The sequence below is a fragment of the Psammomys obesus genome, unplaced genomic scaffold (assembly GCF_907164565.1).
Source record: "Psammomys obesus unplaced genomic scaffold, mPsaObe1.curated_primary_1811, whole genome shotgun sequence".
Classification (NCBI taxonomy): domain Eukaryota; kingdom Metazoa; phylum Chordata; class Mammalia; order Rodentia; family Muridae; genus Psammomys; species Psammomys obesus.
This window is the reverse complement of record NW_026585504.1, coordinates 39,374,093-39,393,259: the sequence shown is the minus strand read 5'-3', so window position 1 is coordinate 39,393,259 and position 19,167 is coordinate 39,374,093. Positions and strand designations below refer to the sequence as shown.

The window sequence follows — 19,167 nt, the reverse complement described above, 5'->3', positions numbered from 1 at the left end:
TGTCTATTCTGTTTGCCCTTGTGAGTGAATATTAAGCATCTTTCCTAGGGTACTCCTTATTTAGCTTCTTTAGGACTATAGATTTTAATATGTTATCCTATATTATATGGCTAATATCCACTTATAAGTGAGTATATACCATGCGTGTCTTTCTGTTTCTGGGTTACCTCACTCTAGATGACCTTTTCTGGTTCCATCCATTTGCCTGCAAATTTCATGATTTCCTTGTTTTTAATTGCTGAGTAGTATTCCATTGTGTAAATGTGCCACAATTTCTTTATCCATTCCTCAGCTGAGGGACATGTTGTTTGTTTCCAGATTCTGGCTATTACAAATAAAACTGCTGAACATAGTTGAGCAAATGTCCTTGTTGAATGGTGGAGCATCTTCTGGATATATGCCTAGGATTGTATAGCTGGATCTTGAGGAAGCACTATTCCTAATTATCTGAGAAAGCACCAGACTGATTTCCAAAGTGGTGTGCAAGTTTTATTCCCACCAGCAATGGAAGAGGGTTCCCCTTTCTCCACATCCTCTCCAGCATGTGTAGTCACTTTAGTTTTTGATCTTAGCCATTCTGATGGGTGTAAAGTGGAATCTCAGATTTGTATTTCCCTGATGACCAAGGATGTTGAACATTTCTTTCTCTGCCATTTCATATTCCTCTATTGAGAATTCTCTCAGTCTGTCTCTAGAAAATTCTCTAGAACTTTACACAGTGGGTCTTATGAAGAATAGGGTAAATGTTGGTTTTGTTTTTGATCTACTTTTCATGATTGTTTATCTGGTTGTTTACCCTCCCTACATCCCTCACCCAGAAGGTTTGCGCTGCTCAGTATAAATGCATCTATATCTTCTTTCTTTCAAAGTAGATAGACTAGAATGGCTGCATGTGTGTGTGTTCTGATGTATGCATACAGAGACAGGTGAGAGAAAGCATATGCCTAGCCAATGGCACTTACTGTCTTTTTTTTTTTTTTTAGAGGAAATGGAGTTTGGTTGAGATTTCTCGAGGGACTTTAGGAGAGAGCTCATCCTCTCTTCCACATTTTAAACAGGTCTTACACCTCAGAGCCGCAGTTCTCAACCTATGAGTCACAGCCCCTTTGGGGTCACATATCAGATGTTTACGTTATGACACATAACAGTAGCAAAATTATAGTAACGAAGTATCAACAAAATAATTTTATAGTTGGGGTCACCACAACAGGAGAGACTGTATTAAAGGGTTGCAGCAACAGGAAGGTTGAGAACCACTGACTTAGAAGAATAAATTAAAACTTAGTTAAAACAGTAGTAACAGCTCAATTCTAGATCCCACAGTAAAGGGGAAAAAAATCAAATGCACATGTATGTAGACACAGTGCTAGTCCTTTGGGAAATGAAATGTTATCCATGGAACTGATAATTTACAACAAAACTGCATTCATACACATAATAGACAATAAAAATCATAAAAGCTTTACATGCTAGTGACACATTTTTGCAACTGAATTTACAAAACGTAAAAGGAATAAAACATATTATTTACACACAAGTGACAGTAAGAACTAGGAAAGACCTGAACGTAGTCCACATTTTCAAAGATATCTCCTCGATGGTAGCGCACAGGTTGGTCCCACTGGCAATGTAAACTGTGCTGCTGGTTGACCAGACGGCATATCTGATGGTTTCCTGGGACAAGAAGGAGTTATACAAATGATGACCAACGTCACACAGCAACAGCATGGTTTTCCTTTGTGTTTTTCCTCAGTTTTAATCTTGTGCCTCTTAGTGCTAATGAGTATTCAAGCTATATACACAGAGAATCACTCATTAATAGTTAATTAAATGAAATAATTAAAGAAGTCCCAGTTTGGGACTAGAGAGATGGTTAAGCAGTTAAGAGCGCATATTGCTCTTCCAGATGACCTGGGTTTGGTTCCCACCACTCAAATCAGGCAGGTGGCAACCACTGTACCTCTAACTTCAGATGGATCTGACACTCTGGCTGATGAGGACATCTGTAGTCATGTGCTGCACACTCTCCCCACCCCATACACCTAGTTAGAAATGAACCTTTAAAGTCCCAGTTTCTCTCTAAATAAAGCAAGAAGAGATTAACTCCAGAAGTTAATCATTCCAATAATTTTGTTTTGTATGTATGATAACATGGTTTGAAGAGACTCTAGCCATCTATCTCAACAGAGAATTTGCCCTCTATGGTTCCTAATTTTGTTTCAGGTGCAAAGAGCTCAGGTTCCATTTAGAACACATTGATAATTAAGTAAGCCTAAAACCTGAATATATTCTTTATTCTCAAAATGGCAAAGATAAATCACTAGAGGAATATAAAATAGATGACAAGTGGTCCCAGCTAAGGTTCAATGCTCAAGTCCTTCCAGAGGAACATACTCATCACGAGGGGAACAATTTAAGGCATTCTCTGACTTTAGTCTCTGTTGCTGAGTTGTCAGATCTGTTCCCTGGGAATTTAATCACAAATAAAATAGTCTGAATATAATAAAATCACCTATGTCTTGCCTACCTAAGTTCTAGATTAATGGGAAAACAGACCTCAAGAAACGTTAATAAAAGCTATGCATTTGAAAAATAAAACAACCAACCAACCAACCAACCACACACATGAGCAATTTCATGTACAACGATGGAAATGATTTCAGAATTCCCTTGCGACTTACCTTTTGACAGGGGCTAAGACTTCCTACCTGAGTAGAAGATTTCCTACTTATTCTGATCTAAATATCTTACAAAGATCTAGGAAAGCCATAAATACAACTTCATACTGCTTTAAGACAGCACGGCAGCCTGATAGCCAAGCATGGAGGAAGTCGTCCTACCTGCGCACTCAGGAGGCTACTCACCCAGCTGAGCCTCTTTTGCCATCTGAGTCTCGTGGATAATGTTCCGCAAGATCTGCTCCTCCTGAATCAGCTTGTGTTTCTCTAGGATCTCCTGCTGCCGCAGGTAATGGTCATGCTGCTTCTGGTACTCTTTCAACTCATTCAGTGTTCTCTGGAGGGACCTTAATATCAGAAAAAGCCACACCTTGAAAAATTATGAATTTTTAAAACTTGCTTAAATAAACTTACTTTATGGTTATCAGCAATAATCGTAATAAATAAAAACTCTACACCACAAGTTCAAGAATAACAATGCTAAATAAATGCTGTTCTTTAAATTAATACTCGAGAAACATTAAAATAATTGCTTGAGAAAAAACATGAATGCAAGGGCCTTCTCTTAAATACAGCTTCTCAAAATCAAACGTGTTGGTATTTTCAGACGTTATAAAACTGAATCACCTGTCCTGTCTTCCCAGACATCTAACTGAGTAGACAGCTGAGGGCAAGGCTGAGCAGGGGCAGCTGCAGCGCACCTGCTGTGGGCTCTTCCCCACTAAGATGGACTATCTGGAAAATGTGCGATTCCTCTTCTTTCTCCACAGAAAAACAGCACTGCCACCAGCCCAGCTGCATAAGCTGAAAACACTGCGTCCTCAAATATTTACACGTCGTGATGGTAAACAGACAGAGGTGGATACGTACAATGGATGTTGCACTGGAATTTTACAAAGTACTCCATAAATACGCACATTTTTATGTCTCTATAAATCATCTAAAATAAATTTAGGGTTGAGACTGTCAGAAAACTTGCCTAGGATGTACAAATCCTAGGTTTGAACCTTTGCACCACTGAGGGTCCTAGGTGCTCTAAGGAAGCAGGCTGAGCAAGCTACATGGGCAGCCCTCACCCATGGCCTCTGCATCAGTTCCTGTTCCCAGGCTCCTGCTCTGCCTTTCCTCAATGTTAGAGTGTAAGCTCCAAGATGCAATAAACCCTTTCCTGCCCAAGACGCTTTTGGTCACGGTATGTTACCGCAGCAATGTACTGACAATGTACTGACAATGTACTACAGCAATCCACTGACATTCAAAACCCTTCTAGAATCCTTTCCTCCTTCTTACTTTCATTCTGCCTAAAGATAGAAAAGAATTTAGGGACATTGTATCCTGGTCTCATACTCTACTTCCTTAAAACAGAGAAATATTGTTCTTCGGCCTCTGATTTCAATGATCCAGCTGCCTGGTTACACTGAAACACTGAAACTTTATTATACATTGTATTGTAACACGGAGAATTCAGATCTATAGAGACTGAGAAAGTGAGTTTGAGTACTAAGAGAACAACATTGGAAAATGCTCAGCCAGGACACATCCTGATCCAAGGAACAAGAATGCAAGCTATCATTCTTTCTGTCTCACTACATGATGCTTTCAATAGATTAGGAGACGATCAAATACACACATTTAAAGACTTCTAAACTTCTTTAATAACCAAAATAGACCCAAGATATTAAGAATAATTTTGAGAAATAATTTTTTTCTTCTGAATCATATCAAGCTTCTTACATAGTCTTATTATCTATGGAAATAAACATTTTGCTAGATTTGTAAAAAATGTTTTTAACATTTTTATTTATTTATTATGTACATATACACTGTTCTGCCTGCACATCAGAAGAGGGTACCAGATCTCATTATAGATGGTTGTGAGCCACTATGTGATTGTCAGGAATTGAACTCAAGACCTCTGGAAGAGCAACCACTGCTTTTAACCTCTGAGCCATCTCTCCAGCCCCTTGCTAGAATTCTTGATAGGATCAAGTACAAAAGAGTTCCACTGCTGTCCAACCTAACACACACCCAATGAAAATGTGGGCCAAAACCAATGTCTGACGCAAAGGCTTGAAGCGAGAGCAAATACTGTATGTACAAGTGACTTTCATGATACACTGCATTCTGTTAAAATAAAACTGTAATTAGTAGAATTCCTGCATATCCAGAGCCTCCCCAAGGGCACCAAATGTCATGACAATAACAAAAGAGCAAAAGGTTGGGGATGGTGTCTCACACCTGTGACCCTAGCACTTGGGAGGCTAAGGCAGGACTGCCGCAAGCTCATACAGTGAGTTCTGGGTTGGCCTGAGTGTGCTGGTTTGCACAGGCTCACATATTTGAATGCACTGTCTTAAGTTTGTGAACTTGAGAAGGATTAGAAGGTGTAGTCTTGCTGGAGGAGGTGTGTCATGGGGTTCCAAAACTCCACACCAGGCTCAGTCTCTCTCTCTTTTCTGACTGCTACTTGTGGATCAGCGCCACGTGTGCCTGCCATGATGGTTATGAACTAAGCTTCTCAAACTGTAAGCAAGCCCCAATACTCTTTTATTAGTAGCTCTGGCCATGATATCTCTTCTCAGCAATAGAAAAGTAACTAAGACATTTAGTTACTCAAAACAAATGAACAACTTGTAAAGATCTAAACTGAGAGCTTTTTATTACAAATGTTCTCTAGTTTCTGGCACTGACAATGCTAGAGAGAGTCAGTACTGTCACAGAACTGTGCTAAGCCACTTGAATTTGGTGAACAGGGATGGACCTGTAGCAAGAAGTTTCCTTCTCAATTGTTTTCACCACGTTGAAGTGATGACACTTAACACAGTTCTAACCCAAGGGTCTGTGGTGCTGGTGCTTCAGTGAAATTTTTGCTTCCAGTTACCTATGCTGAGCCTCTAGCTTCTGCTCCAGTTTTTGCTGACACAGGACTGCATGCTTCCTCTTTATAGCTTGCTCAAACCCAGGTTTGGCCTGCAAAGCATGGTCGTAACAGAGCACCGAGTGGTTATATTCCCCGAGCATCTGAAGAGACAAAACAAACACACACATGCATACACACAGTGAAGAAACGTTAACCATGGTTGTTTGCATCTGTCCAAAACCCTCATGAAGTTATATCTACCACATTGTGCAGGGGAAACTGTTTTGATCAGTCCCCACAGCAGCAAGGTATACTATAGCTGGAAAGGTCTACGATCCTTAAGGTTTATTCTGCAGCTTCGAATTTCAGTTTATTGATTTTTTAATTTATTTTGTTAAAAAAGAACATTATGACGCAGTATTGAGGTGTTTTTCTTCTTCCCTTCCCATCAACTACTTTATTTTCATTATTCAGTCAAAAATGGAAAGGAAAAAAACAATCTACTAAGAGAAAAACAAGAAGAAATAGACAAAGCTCACCCCCTCTAGCAACTGTTCTAACTCAACAAACAAAAAAGTAGTATTTACTGCATATATATTGCCCAGTGTGTAATAGCTGGTGAAGAAGTCACTGTCATCCAGAGCTGCATGGACCACGACGGCAGCATCAGCAGAGAAATGAGCTCTGTGCAAAACATTGGCCAAATTGACCAGAGCAATGTCTTTATTGTGCCTAGAAGAGAGGAAATGCGGCTAGAGTCAGAGCGCACAGGCCATAACTCCGTGTACCTACTCCTCATGTTTAATATCTCATTTTTAAACTCTGATGATACTTCCTCAACCTCGTATCTGTAAGTGTTGCCATGAAAGTAAGATCTGGCAGACATCATTTATGGTTTATCTTTTCTTTAAGAGAAGTTCACTGCAGGGACTGGTGTGACGGCTCGGAGCTTGGACCTTCAGCATTCACATAAAGGCCTGCTATGCAGCTGTAAGCATTGAAGAATCCCAGGAGCCTGCTGACCAATTAGCTAATCTAGCAAAAATGCCAAACTTTAGGTTCAGTGAGAGACCCTGCCTTAAAAATAAGGTGGAGAGCAACAGAAGAAGACATCTGATGAAGTCCTCTGACCTCTATTCATATCACGTGTTGGTGCAGGCAGCCATGAACATACCTGGCACATACACCAAAGCCACCTACACACATACAAAAGAAAGGAAGTCTCAAATCATGCTCATTCCTTCAGTTCATGTCCTGGCTCATTTGAATAACAGCATATCTACCTTACATATTTTTTTCCCTTAATGAATGGAAGCTTAATTACACAGCTTTCACTTTGAACTTACTGGCATCTGTGATCTTTATTTGCAATGATATTAATGTCTCTGATTAATAAGTGTGTAATTATAAGACAACATTGCTTCTCATTGTTCCCTATGTGTTACTCTTTAACAGTCCTCAGTGATGTGGCTACTCAAGCGGTCCTGACAAAGAAGAATCTCACCTGGAAGAGAAGTGAAGTGCTCGCATGGCACATTCCACTACCTGATATGGCTCATTTTTTATTCTCCAGTAAAATGAAGCCAGGTTATACAGTACCCAGGAGGAAGAGTTCTAGAAAGGAAGCAAAACAGCAGTTAAATACAATCAAAGACAGTATTTTTGAATGAGAATATTCAAAATGAGCACAATTAAGACAGCGGCTCTTCTGAAACTCAGGATGAAGAAAGCAAGATAAGTTATAGTGATAAGAACACAGAGGATACAACACAAAAACATTACACCTATCCAAAGAACCTTGTAGTGTGATGGTGGGAAGCTGAGGAAGGACTGCCAGGACTCTGAGGCTGGTCTGGGCTACACAGTGAGTTCCAGGCCAGACTGGACCTCATAGTGAGAAACTGTCTCTCACAAGCAAATATACACACAAACACATACAATGTCCTGTCATCATCAGTGTGTGAGCACTGCAGTACACTTTTCCTCCTTCCTAAAGTTCTGTGAATGTTAACATACCTTTGGAAAGACATGGTAGAGGGGGTAACTTCACTATAAAATAATTAGAAAACATACTTGAGAAGAAAACTTTCCTTTTATTCAAAAATTCCTCCTGACATACAGATATCCAAATAAACTAAACCTAGGTGTTATAATAATATGTCTTATCTAATACCACTATAATTAATACTGCTTAGAAACAGAAGTGTATTTTCATCTTGAGACAAGAAGAAAATACAGCCCCAGCTGTAGTCAGGGATGGCTGTGAACTTGTGATGCTCCTGCCTCTGTCTCCAGAATATGGAATTGTAAGCATGCCCTAGCCAGGTACCCAGCTGGAACAGGGGCCCCCTTAGGACTAGGCAAGCACTGCACCAGCTGAGCTCCACCCCCAGCCTAGCACACCTCAGGACAGGGAAGGAAAGGTCAACTAGCACCTTCTCAAATCTGCCTGAGTGACACATCTACTCTTGGCTCATGCTACGTGATTCCCTACTTCCTTTTGTTTTCTTCTTCCTTTAGGTTCTGGAGCTCGGGTCTCTCTGTGTTGCCTATGCTGGTCTTAAGCTGGTGGGTTTTAGAAACAGCTGAGACTATAGGCACACAATACCAGCTAGAAGTTCTTGTGAGAAAATTACAGAAAATTCTAGTTGTAACTGTCTAGGAAAGAACAGTGGTTAATGTACGCTGTGTACAGATCTATTCATGCTTAATTTCCTTACAAACTTAACTCATATGATCTAGCTTATAAGCCCTGTTACTTCTACTAGCTTTCTTTCCTCTTGAATTAGTTTAAATAACTCTTTCAGTATCTCTTCCTGATAAAGGAAATGACTCTACCTATGCCTCTCTTTCCTGATGAATGTTATACTTTGTAAAGTGTAATCATGGCTGGATCCTCTTTTAGGGGAACAAGCAAAGCAAGTATCCTGACAGTGTACAGCCTTGGACACACAGAGCCTCCCAGCCCAGGCAGCTGCTGGTGACTCACCTTCTGTAAGCCTTCATGAATGAGGTGACCTATGTCGTCGATACTCCTTCCTAGGCGTTTAGACAAATATGTAAAGATTGGATCTTCTTTAGGTAAGAGAGGGGCAGATAGATTAACTCTTTCTTGTACACCCTATAGAGGAGGCAATTTGAAAAACACAGTAAAAAAAAAAGAGAAGATATATATATATATATATATACACACACACATATATATATAATCTTAAGAAACTCAGTATCCTGTAGCATTTATTTATTTTAAAGTATTTTTAAGATATAAGAAGTGTAGGTAATATTATAAAGTAGCTGTGAGAAGAAAAATACTTATTATAAGCATGAGACCAAATTAAAAAATATGTCCCCCACACTACATTCTCTACTTACTCGTAAGTGCTGAAAAGCATGTATACTATACGGAAGCTCTAGAATTTCAGTGCAGTCAGGCTGCTCTGGGTCTGGAGGAACGGGAGATTCTGTGTCTATGAAGTCCTCAGGCCTAAAGTCAAGCAGCAGCAAGTAAATAAAAGAGGTGAAACAGTCCTTGGAGAAACAGCTAATTTTCTCTGCATCTCAACCTTAGAAGCAACATTACTTAGTCAACATTTGTACCTTTCCACATAGCTGCCACAAAGTCAGATCTATCAGGAGTTCAAATTAAAAGAAGTAAGTCAAGAATCAAAAAATAGTAGCTAAGATGGTGGTCTTTCAAAGACTGGCAAATAACTGCTAGGTTCTTTCTAGAACTCTCAAACCAAGTTAGAGGCCCACTGAAAGCCCTTTCCTGTTTTTTTTTTTTTTTAATATATATATATATATTAATTACAGTTTATTCACTTTGTATCCCAGCTGTAGCCCCCCTCCCTCATTTCCTCCCTTCTCTGTTTTTACTCCGATCTTACGGAACTTTATGTAGTACAATAGATAAAACTGTTTTAATTTGTACTCATATGATAAATTATGAGAAATACTTCCACATATTTACTGGGCACTGTGTTTTATTTTGTATTGTAAATAGTTCAGTTCTGTATCATTATATAAAATATACCTAATTGGTTTGCAAGCTTTCTACACACAGTATGTATAAATTTTGGATTTCACCGAACTCATCAGTGACAAAACTTAACTCTTATTTAGGAACGTCTTTCTTACTGACTCAGGACAATTTTAGTTTTGGAAAGAGAACTGCTTTACCTGATGTCCTTGCTCTCCAAAGTTATGTATGTGCCATCATACAGGTCCAGGTCTCCCAAGGGTACCTTGGCTTTGATGCAGTCAGGATCTTCTTTATTGTGTCTTTGTTCCAATCCTGTGTCTCTGTCCTCATTCTCCTCTATATGAATTTTTTGAGCAACTAATTGTTTCTGTTAAGAAAATAAAAACACAAAGGAAAACAGTGAGAAGGCTCAGCAGGAAAAGGTACTTGTCAGGCCTGAACATTCCCAGAACATCACTCAACTGATGGAACAGGAGAACTTCCTACAAGTTGACTTTTAACTTTCATGCACTTATGCATGAGTGTGTGCTCATACACACGTGTGCACGCAAACACACACACACCCATACTCATACCAAACACCCATACATGCAATCAAATACAAATGTAAGTTAAAAGAAAAAAATAGATTAAAAATATTTCAGATAGATGCCAATGAAAGCCAAAGAAGAATTTAATGAGCACTGACCTACTCATAGGAAGACAAGGATTCTGAAATGCCAGAATCCTTGCCCCAGTTGACATGTACCAGCCTCTCTAAATGGTATTCATATGTAGGATTCACTTGTTCTACTTCTCTCTTAGAATATTATTTTGATAGTGTATGTACTGATCTAAAATACTCAGTGCTTTACATAAATGATCTTATTTTGATGGACTGCTGTACATCTTGTTAAACTTAAAACTGTATTTTCAGATTTGCCTTTATCAGTCATAGCTCTGTATTTTCCATGTGAATGTATGTATAAAAACATCAAATTTTTTGTCCATACTTAGGTTGCTTCTCTAAACTTTTTCCTTAAAAACAAAACAAAACGTTAGGGGCTGCCAAGATGGCTAAGCAGTTAGAAGCACTTGCTCCACTTCCAGAGAACCTAATTCAATTTCTAGCATTCACATCAGCTGGCTCACAACAGCCTGTAATTCCAACTGTAAGGGATCCGATGCCCTCCTCTGGTTCCCATGGACAACCACATTCTGACACACATACAGAAAATAATAGCTAACTGGGCCAAAAACGTGTATCTGGGCAGGTCACAGGTCCTAGCGGAAATCTCAGTCCCAATATTCAGCTTAAACCATATTGTAAATACTTATCACTCTACCCACGGACTAAGCAGCACTCAACCTTCATTAGAGGAGCTTCTTTCTGCTGTGGAGGTGAGTACCACAGAATCACAACTGTGCAGAGAACAAGAGACCACGGAGTGCTCAGCCCTATTTGGGACATCAATACCACATTCTTCCTCCAAGGCTCTCATCAAAGAGGGGGTGGGAAAAGTTTAAGAGCTGGAGAGAGAGAATGCTGTGAAACATAATGATTCAGACATGACAGGCCACTGCACACATCAGCTCATAGATGCTGTGAGGAATTCCCAAGACCAAGCCAGTGAAGACCCCCGCAAGGTTTGAGGAGGCTCCCGAAGCTCCACCCCTGGCAGAGGAGCCACAGACACTGTGTTGGAAAGTTTACTTTCTCTTAACAGGCTTTCCCGTGTTCTTCGCAGGAATCCTAGCAGGAGAACTCCGTGTGTGAAGGTTAGAGGACAGCATGTGGGAGTCAGTTCTTGAGACTGGACTCAAGCCATCAGACTTTGCAGCATCTTCACCCTCCGAGTCACCTGACCAGCCCTGCATCTGACTTAGACACTGTCAAATCTGTTCTTCATCATGATTATAAAAGTTCTACCAGCAGACCACGGCACAGTCCACATCCTTAACCTTGTTTTTGGTGCACTCTGATGGGCATGGCATATCAGCAGGTTTTAACTATCATGGGATGTCTTGTTATCGTTACTGGCTGTATCACACTCCCTTGTGTCCTGCCTCTGTTCATAAGATAATTGTGCATCATTGTTCTATGGACTCAGGCCTATACAATATGATGTGAGAAATCCTGTGACCCTCCGGGAGGTTAAGTTAGCAGTATGTTTTACTTTAGCTACTGAGAAAGCTACTATACAGGCAGTAGCTTCTTTGTCAGCCTGGCTTATGGATCAGAGACATGGTAGTTTTAGCCATTAAGTGTTTTTGTTTTTTTATTCAGCCAGGTGAGATGACATAGACTTGTAATTGAAACACTTGGTTATAAAGTCAGGAGGATCAAAAATTCAAGGACAGCCTCAGCTACACAGCAAGATCAAGGACAGCCTGGGCTTCATGAGACCCTGTATCAAAAGCAAAAGGGACTGGAGAGATGCCTCAGTGATTAAGAGTTCATAACTGCTCTTCCAGACTATCTAAGTTCAGTTCCTGGCACACCCTTCGGGTGCTCACAACCACCTGTAACTCCAGCTCCTGGGATCTGATATCCTCTTTTGGTCCTGGGGTACCTGTACTCATATGCACACCTCCCCACAAAGACACACACACATATATATACACAATTAAAAATAAGATTAAAATCAAATCTTTCAAAAGAGAGATTTTCTTATTAAAAAGAGCATATCCCATATCCTAAGATCTGTTTCCAATGGTTCCTCCCAATCCCACTCTTTTTCTAACGAATATAAGAAACTTGGCCATGTGATTTTCTTTGCTCAATGGACATGTGATTGTTCAGAACATTTTTACTTAAGAATTTATTGTTATTATTATTTATTATTATTATTATTAGAGTCTCCCTTGGCATACAGTGGAACAAAGGACAGCATTTGGAGTTGGTCTTTCCTTCCACCGTGGATTCCAGGGATCCAATTCTAGTCTCAGGCTTGTGTGGCAAGCACTTCACCCACTGGGCCACCTTGCCAACCAGGCAGTTGAAACTTAGACAGGCTCATTCATATTGCTTGGCTGGTCTTCCTTGAGCTTCCATCTGTCCTCCCTGAGAACAGCACTGAGATTTTTAACTTTTAAAGATTCACTGATTTTTATTCTGTGTGTGTGTGTGTCCGGAGGCACACCACATGCATAAGGGCACTGGATCCCCTAGAACTACAGTTACAGACAGCTGTGAGGTGCCATGTGGGTACTAGGAATTGAACCTTGGTCCTCTGGAAGAGCAGCCAGTTCTCTTAACTGCTGAGCCATCTCTTGCCCACTCCCATTTTAATTTTTTATCAGTAAGTGTTTTTTTTTTTTTTTTTTTTTTTTTTCCTGGAAGAAATTAATGTAGAAACCTAAAACTATCATATCATTGCCACATATTTAAAACAGTAATCTCTTAATATTAAATACCTAGCCCACGTTCAAGTACCCAATTATTTCTTCTTTTTGAAATCCAGTTTTAAATCCTTGCTTGCATCAGGTCAGCCTAGCTCCCAGCACAAAACAGGCTGGGCTGCTCTCAGCCTCACTGAGAAGCTGCTTCCTGCAATGGGTAGCACTAAGAGAAGACAAGTGCAGGATGGTGAGGATAAGAGACTCAGTGCTCAGCCCTAAAAAAAAAAAAAATAGCATTAATGCTCACCACACCAAGAATGAGGAACACTGGGAAGAAGCAGGAAGAACGTAAGAGCCAGAGGATTGGGAGGAGTGTGGTGAACTAGTGTCTTCTGGATATAATGGGGTCACGATCATGGTCTCACAGGAGCTGTGGTTACCTACACGAGCTCAAGGCAGCCAGCATCCCAGCACAGACAGGGCACAGATGATCTCAACATCTTGCCTTGTGCTGAGGAGCTATGGTAGTGGGCTGTTGCTGGGGGAAGGAGAGTCACTCTTACTGAGGACATGGTCCACGCTAGGTTTCCCATGTTGCAGTGCATGCTCCCACAGCCAGGAACATATTGGCAGCATTAGCTGGGCTTAACAGGTTACTAAAAACAAACCAACATGAAGCTGGGAGGGGGAAATGTTGGGGGATATGAGAGGAGTTGAAGTGGAAAATGGGGGAGTAGACATCATATTTTATTGTATGATATTTTTCAAACTGCATAAAATTTTCAAAAATAAAGTCTTCAAAAAGAATAGAACAAAATCCAAAATACAACTGGCTGTTTAAATCTATTCATATTTAGTAGTTATCAAAATACCATCCCCTCTCCCTTCACCATATGATTTGTTTAAGGAACTAGGCTGTTTGTCCTGCAGAAACTGCCATCTTTTGGAACCTTCTTATTGAAGGCTCCCTTAGTTCCTCAGCATGTTCCCCTGTACTTCTCTGAGCAGTGACCTGGGGATTTTGATTAAGAACCTGTCTGTGTCACAGATTTCCTGACAGTCTGATGAAGCCTATAGGCCTCTCCCAGAGGAGTATTTAAAAAGGTAAAAGAAACAATGACAAAGGAAACTAGTGGTAGGAAAAATGATTGATGTTGGTCTTTAATTAGACTTTTGGCAAGACTCCTTAAGCATGGAGCCACTCCTATGTTTTTAATATATGGACTGAAAGTATTTCCAATGAGGTTTCCTTTTATTTTCTCCTGAAGATTATAAAATAGTCTTGACTGTTTTAACTATGTCCCATCCCAATTCCATATTGTTTAAAATTTCATAGTTGAATCTGTTAAGACACCATCAATGAATAAATTTAGCAACCTTTTCAAAGCTTTAAAATCACCATTAAATATCCTATGTAGTTCTACTCAATTGACTTTTCTTTTCACATAGTATATCCTTCATGCTTTTATTCAAGTGACGGTCTATGGTTAGAAAACTTTTTGCTTATGTGCCAGAAAACATCTCAAATCAGTTTTAAACCTTAGCTCATGTCAACTTCATCTTTGTTATTAATTTCTCAGGTCACTCCACAATAAGTCTCCTACGACTCGTGTTGTGACGTGTCATCCAGTGTCTTCCGAGTTCCCAAGTCAGAGCAGACTTCACTTAGAGTGTGGAGCTTCTACTCCATATACTAGTCCTCCCTGACATGATGCTGAACTGAGGGTGCAGCTACCCAAAGGCTGGATGACTTGTTCTGTTTTGTATTCATCAGGCCTTAGTTGCCTCTCTGCTACTTTTCTTCTCACATCCTCTGTAAAAGCAAAGCTTGGTTCTCCCCATACTGAAGCAGTAAGCCTGCTCCTGTTTCTTCATCTCACCCAGAGTATGGCCACAAATTAACCAACTGTAGACACATATATACTGATAGAGGTACCAGTCAGAATTTATGTCAGTGAAATTCAGGGCTTACTGTAGTCAGAAAATGAATTATTGACGTAGTTTAACAGAAACCTGATTTTCAAGAGGTAAGCTGTTGGAGTACAGACAACTCAGTGGTACAGAGCTTGCCCAGCATGCTCTGGGCTCAGAGTCTACAAAACTGTAGTAGGGAGAGTTTTTGTTTGTTTGTTTTTGTTTTTATCAACTTGACACAACTAGGGTCATCTGGGAATTGGGAATCTTCACTGAGAAGATGCTTGCCTCCATCAGACTGGCCCATAGGCATGTCTGTGGGGGTACTTTCTCGATTAAAATGATTGCTGTAGGGGAGCTCAGCCCAGTGTGTGGGTGCCAGCCCTGGGATGGTAGTTCTGGGACTTAGGAAAAACAAAGCTGACCACAAGCTAGTAAGCAATTTCTCCAAGGTCTCTACTTCATTTCCTGCCTCCAGGTACCTGCACTCACTTCCCTTCATGATGGAATGTGATGTGGATACATAAGCCAAATAAACCCTTTCTTCAAGTTTGGAGGGGTGGTCATGTTTTTTAATAGCAAACAAAGAGAGAAAAATAGCAAAAAAATTCCCAAACCAAAAACAAAGAACAGCTGTGAGCCTTCTGCCTCTAGTTCTGCTATGTCTGCCTTGAAAACCTGAGCGGTCTTGTCTTTAGGTCTGTTTCTTCTAAGCTGAGCTGGTCCTTAGGATTCCATCCTGCCAGAAGGCACGTTACTCTCAAGACTCCTACTTACTCCCAATACGTGCTAACTCTCATTTGGCTCTTAATTTGTTCTACAACTTAGTTTCCTTAAAATTTTAGATATAACTTACATTATGGGGGGAAATTTAGTTTTTCCAATCACTGCATGTTACTGAGCAAACCCAGCTCATGGACATGAACGATGAAAACCAGTGCCTAAAAATGCTGCTTAGTTTGTTCATTAAACAAAAGTCGTATTTTATTTTTCCGCATATAAATTTCTAGCTTTCATGGCACAAAGTGGTTAAGACTTTGACTTACCCATGAGAGAAGTTAAGTAGAACCTAGTTTTTACTCCTCCAGAATGAATGAAAATTATAATATGTTGGTTTTATGAAACCCCCTTTTTCTCATTTTCGGAGACAGAGCCTCACTATGTGCACTGGACTGGCCTGGACCTCAAGGGCTGGAATGATGGGTAGGTAGGTGCTACTTGGCCAGCTCCTTTCTTTGCTTTCTTTTTTCTTTTTGAGACAAGGTCTCGCTGTGTAGTCCTGGAACTCGCTGTACAGACCGGGCTAGCCTTGAAGTCACAGAGCACCAGCTGCCTCTCTGCCTCTGAAGTACTGCAAGTAAAGATGTGAACAACCACACGCAGCTCCTTTCTTCCATTTCATATTTCATCCAAGCTCCTCTCATACCGGACCAGGGGGCACGTCCTTTTCATGCTGGGAGCGGGGGTGGGGAGGTCAGGGGGTGGCAACAACACAGAACCTATTCTAGGGTTAAGTGATGGGAGAATTAGGTTGGTGCCTACACCAAGGCACTCTGTTTCTCGATTACTCAAATCATTTTGATGAAGAGGATGGATGTAGACAGGGGTAGCCGGGAGGTGGGGGTGAGAGTAATCAGTATGTATACATCAGTAAAACTGTTTAGGAACAAATTTAATTACCAAAGCACACACACACACAGGCACACACAGACACACACATACCCCGCTTTGACAAAATAATTTATTTGTCAAAGTAGCTGTTTTGAAAGACCCTGCCTCAGTGCATGATCTAAAACCATATTCCTGCAAAAGTCACAGGAATTGCTCTGTTCTTTGAACACAATCAGCTGCAGAAGTTTCAGCTGCACTTGTGTTTCCAATTGCCTCACCTCTAATTCTTTGAGGTAGTTAACTGTTGTTTCTTGTCTCATTAATATGACTAAGTCATGTGGATGCTTCAAGTTCATTGGTGAATCCACCTACAAGAAAGCAATAGAAAGAAAGTAATTAAACTCCCATTTCATTCATCTCAATTTGGACTAATAAAGCTCCATTTAATGATTTCAATTGCTCTCTCATCACCATTCTAGTTTTTGTTAGCTGCTCAGAGAGTCTGCAGAAGCATTTCAAGAGGGACTTCATATAGTCAGGGTGGGGGGTGGCCCAGTGAGCAAGAGTTCAGCATTTACAGAGTTCTGGCCTCTCTAGTACCTTGGGTAAACTCAGGAAAAGAAGTACTAGGCAACAAACAATAAAATCATTTCCTTTAAATAGTTTTCATACCTATAATAGCAAAAAACAAAAACAAAACAGATTACCTAGTTTTGACAGCATGTTGCACATCTGAATAGATTTGGAAGTGATAAAGAAAAAATATTAAGGGGCATGCATGAAGAAGGGGGAGGGAAGGTGGGACTAGGAGGGGAGGAGGGAGGGGTTCATGGGGGAATACAAAGTGAATAAAGTGTAACTAATAAAAGTTAAAAAAAAGAAAAAATATTAAACATATTTTTATAAGCAAGTTACAGAGCCATAAATCAAAGATGATATAAGATCAGCTGTAGATTTATTACTTGGAGCGCATGTTCTCTGATCAACAGATCAGGCCAGTCTGCTGTTGCAGGTAAAGAAAGATGAACCCACACACTGGTAGCAGGCTTAGAGGTTTGCTCTCGCTTCCACAGGGTTATTTACAGCACCTATCAACATGTTCATCATTAGTATATATCAGTATATGAGCCTTTACTTAGCAAGACAAGCTCTAGGGAAACCACAGCATTCTTTTTTTGTTTTTGTTTTTTAGAGACAGGGTTTCTCTGTGTAGCCTTTGCCGCTCTGGTCTCGCTTTGTAGACAAGGCTGGCCTTGAACTTACAGACATCCACCTGCCTCTGCCTGGGATTACAGGTGTGTGCCATTACGCCTGGCCAAAACTACAGCATTCTTAAGCAGGGAGACAAACCTGCTTCAAGGATACTCATCAGAACATTTTTAGCTGAATAAATATCAGATCCCTAATTTCATCACTGAAGCAAAAGAGACACTGTCCAACTGAACAGAACAAAGGAAGAAATATAAAAGTTCAGCCAGTGGCCCGAGTATAAAAAACACTTCACATAGGAAGCAAAGAACACCTGTTTTCTTGACTCTAGTCCAGACCTCAAACAGCAGCTATTCAATGACTTTTCCAGAAAGCCAAGAACCCAGAGGGGTATGGAGTGGGAGATCAGTCTGTCTGTCTTACGTGTCCAAGCTCACTGTTAACCTGGTTCTTGCAGGACTTGTAGGAAGAGTAAGAGGAAGACAGATGAAGATATTTCAGAGCTAGAGAATAATCTTCCTTGTGTTGTGTTTCCTTGAAGCTTTTGGTTTAGCGAAAATGCAGCAGCCAGGAGAGGCATCAGAATAAAATTATTAGTTGATGAGAAGGGTAGCTACTGACAGCTGGGTTTCTCTTTTTGAGGTGACAGCAAATGGCATGGATCTTTGCCAGATAAAGATTTAGCAAGGACAGAGTTAGGACACATATCTTTATTGCAGTAATTTCAAAGTCTCAAATTCTAAAATGTTATGGTGATTATCTTGGCAAATGCCAGCATGGATTCCTTTCCTTTTGAGTACCTCTCCTCCAAATATTACAAGAGTGCCTGACTGACAATCCTGTAAATGCCAGAGCATCCGTTGCCCATACATGCTTAGTAAGTCTCTATAGGCCTGGTCCACTGACTCAACACTTGGAATTTATATACTCAGATGTTCTCTCTATAAAATTTGTAAAGGAATGATACGATGTCATAATCTTTAGCATTTAAAGATGCTTAGGAGCAAAACAAAGACGTATTAGAGAGAGATAGTTTAATCCCAGCACTCAAGAGGCTGAGGCAGGATTATGGGTTTGAGACAAGTCTGTGGGCTACATATTGAGACCCTGTCTCAAAAAATAAAACCAACTGAACAACCAAACAGAAGAGAATATACTGCACACTGAGATTTCAAAGTTCACTTTGGCTTTTCATCAAGTGACAAATGCCACCAATTTCCATTTTCTGACAGCACAATAAATGCTCATAGGCCCTGAATCACAAAGGAAAGGCAGAATTATTTTCACCTGCTCTATTTAAGAAAAGAAATATGAACTATATTTAGAGCAATTATACTGCAGGAAAAAAGTGAGCAGGCATTTGAAATATGACTGTGTGAACTTAATTCTGTGATCTGGAAGGATTCATTCTCTAGGTTCTGTAACAATCTACTTCACTAAAGCTGACAGAATGTGCCAGGGAATTCAACTGTATTTTCCTTAGAGTGCATGCATCCAATGATATAAAATAGCAGTAAATATTTTATTCAATATTTATTTAAATATTTATAAATATTAAATATTTATTTAAATATTGAGTAAAATATTTTTAC

At 40.1% G+C, this 19,167-nt stretch overlaps 1 protein-coding gene across 3 annotated transcripts in view; it reads right to left on the bottom strand.

Annotated features, from left to right (window-relative positions):
* Positions 1-19,167, bottom strand: part of Ttc17 (tetratricopeptide repeat domain 17) — a 102,271-nt gene that overhangs the window by 68,778 nt on the left and 14,326 nt on the right. For all 3 annotated transcript variants that reach the window (XM_055599920.1, XM_055599931.1, XM_055599938.1), the window contains exons 2-10: positions 16,645-16,734; positions 9,718-9,887; positions 8,911-9,022; positions 8,528-8,659; positions 7,043-7,152; positions 6,126-6,270; positions 5,560-5,699; positions 2,865-3,025; positions 1,562-1,674 (exon numbers count right to left, since the gene is read on the bottom strand). In XM_055599920.1, coding sequence (XP_055455895.1) covers positions 1,562-1,674; positions 2,865-3,025; positions 5,560-5,699; positions 6,126-6,270; positions 7,043-7,152; positions 8,528-8,659; positions 8,911-9,022; positions 9,718-9,887; positions 16,645-16,734 — 1,173 coding nt within the window. The remainder of the gene's footprint in view (positions 1-1,561; positions 1,675-2,864; positions 3,026-5,559; positions 5,700-6,125; positions 6,271-7,042; positions 7,153-8,527; positions 8,660-8,910; positions 9,023-9,717; positions 9,888-16,644; positions 16,735-19,167) is intronic.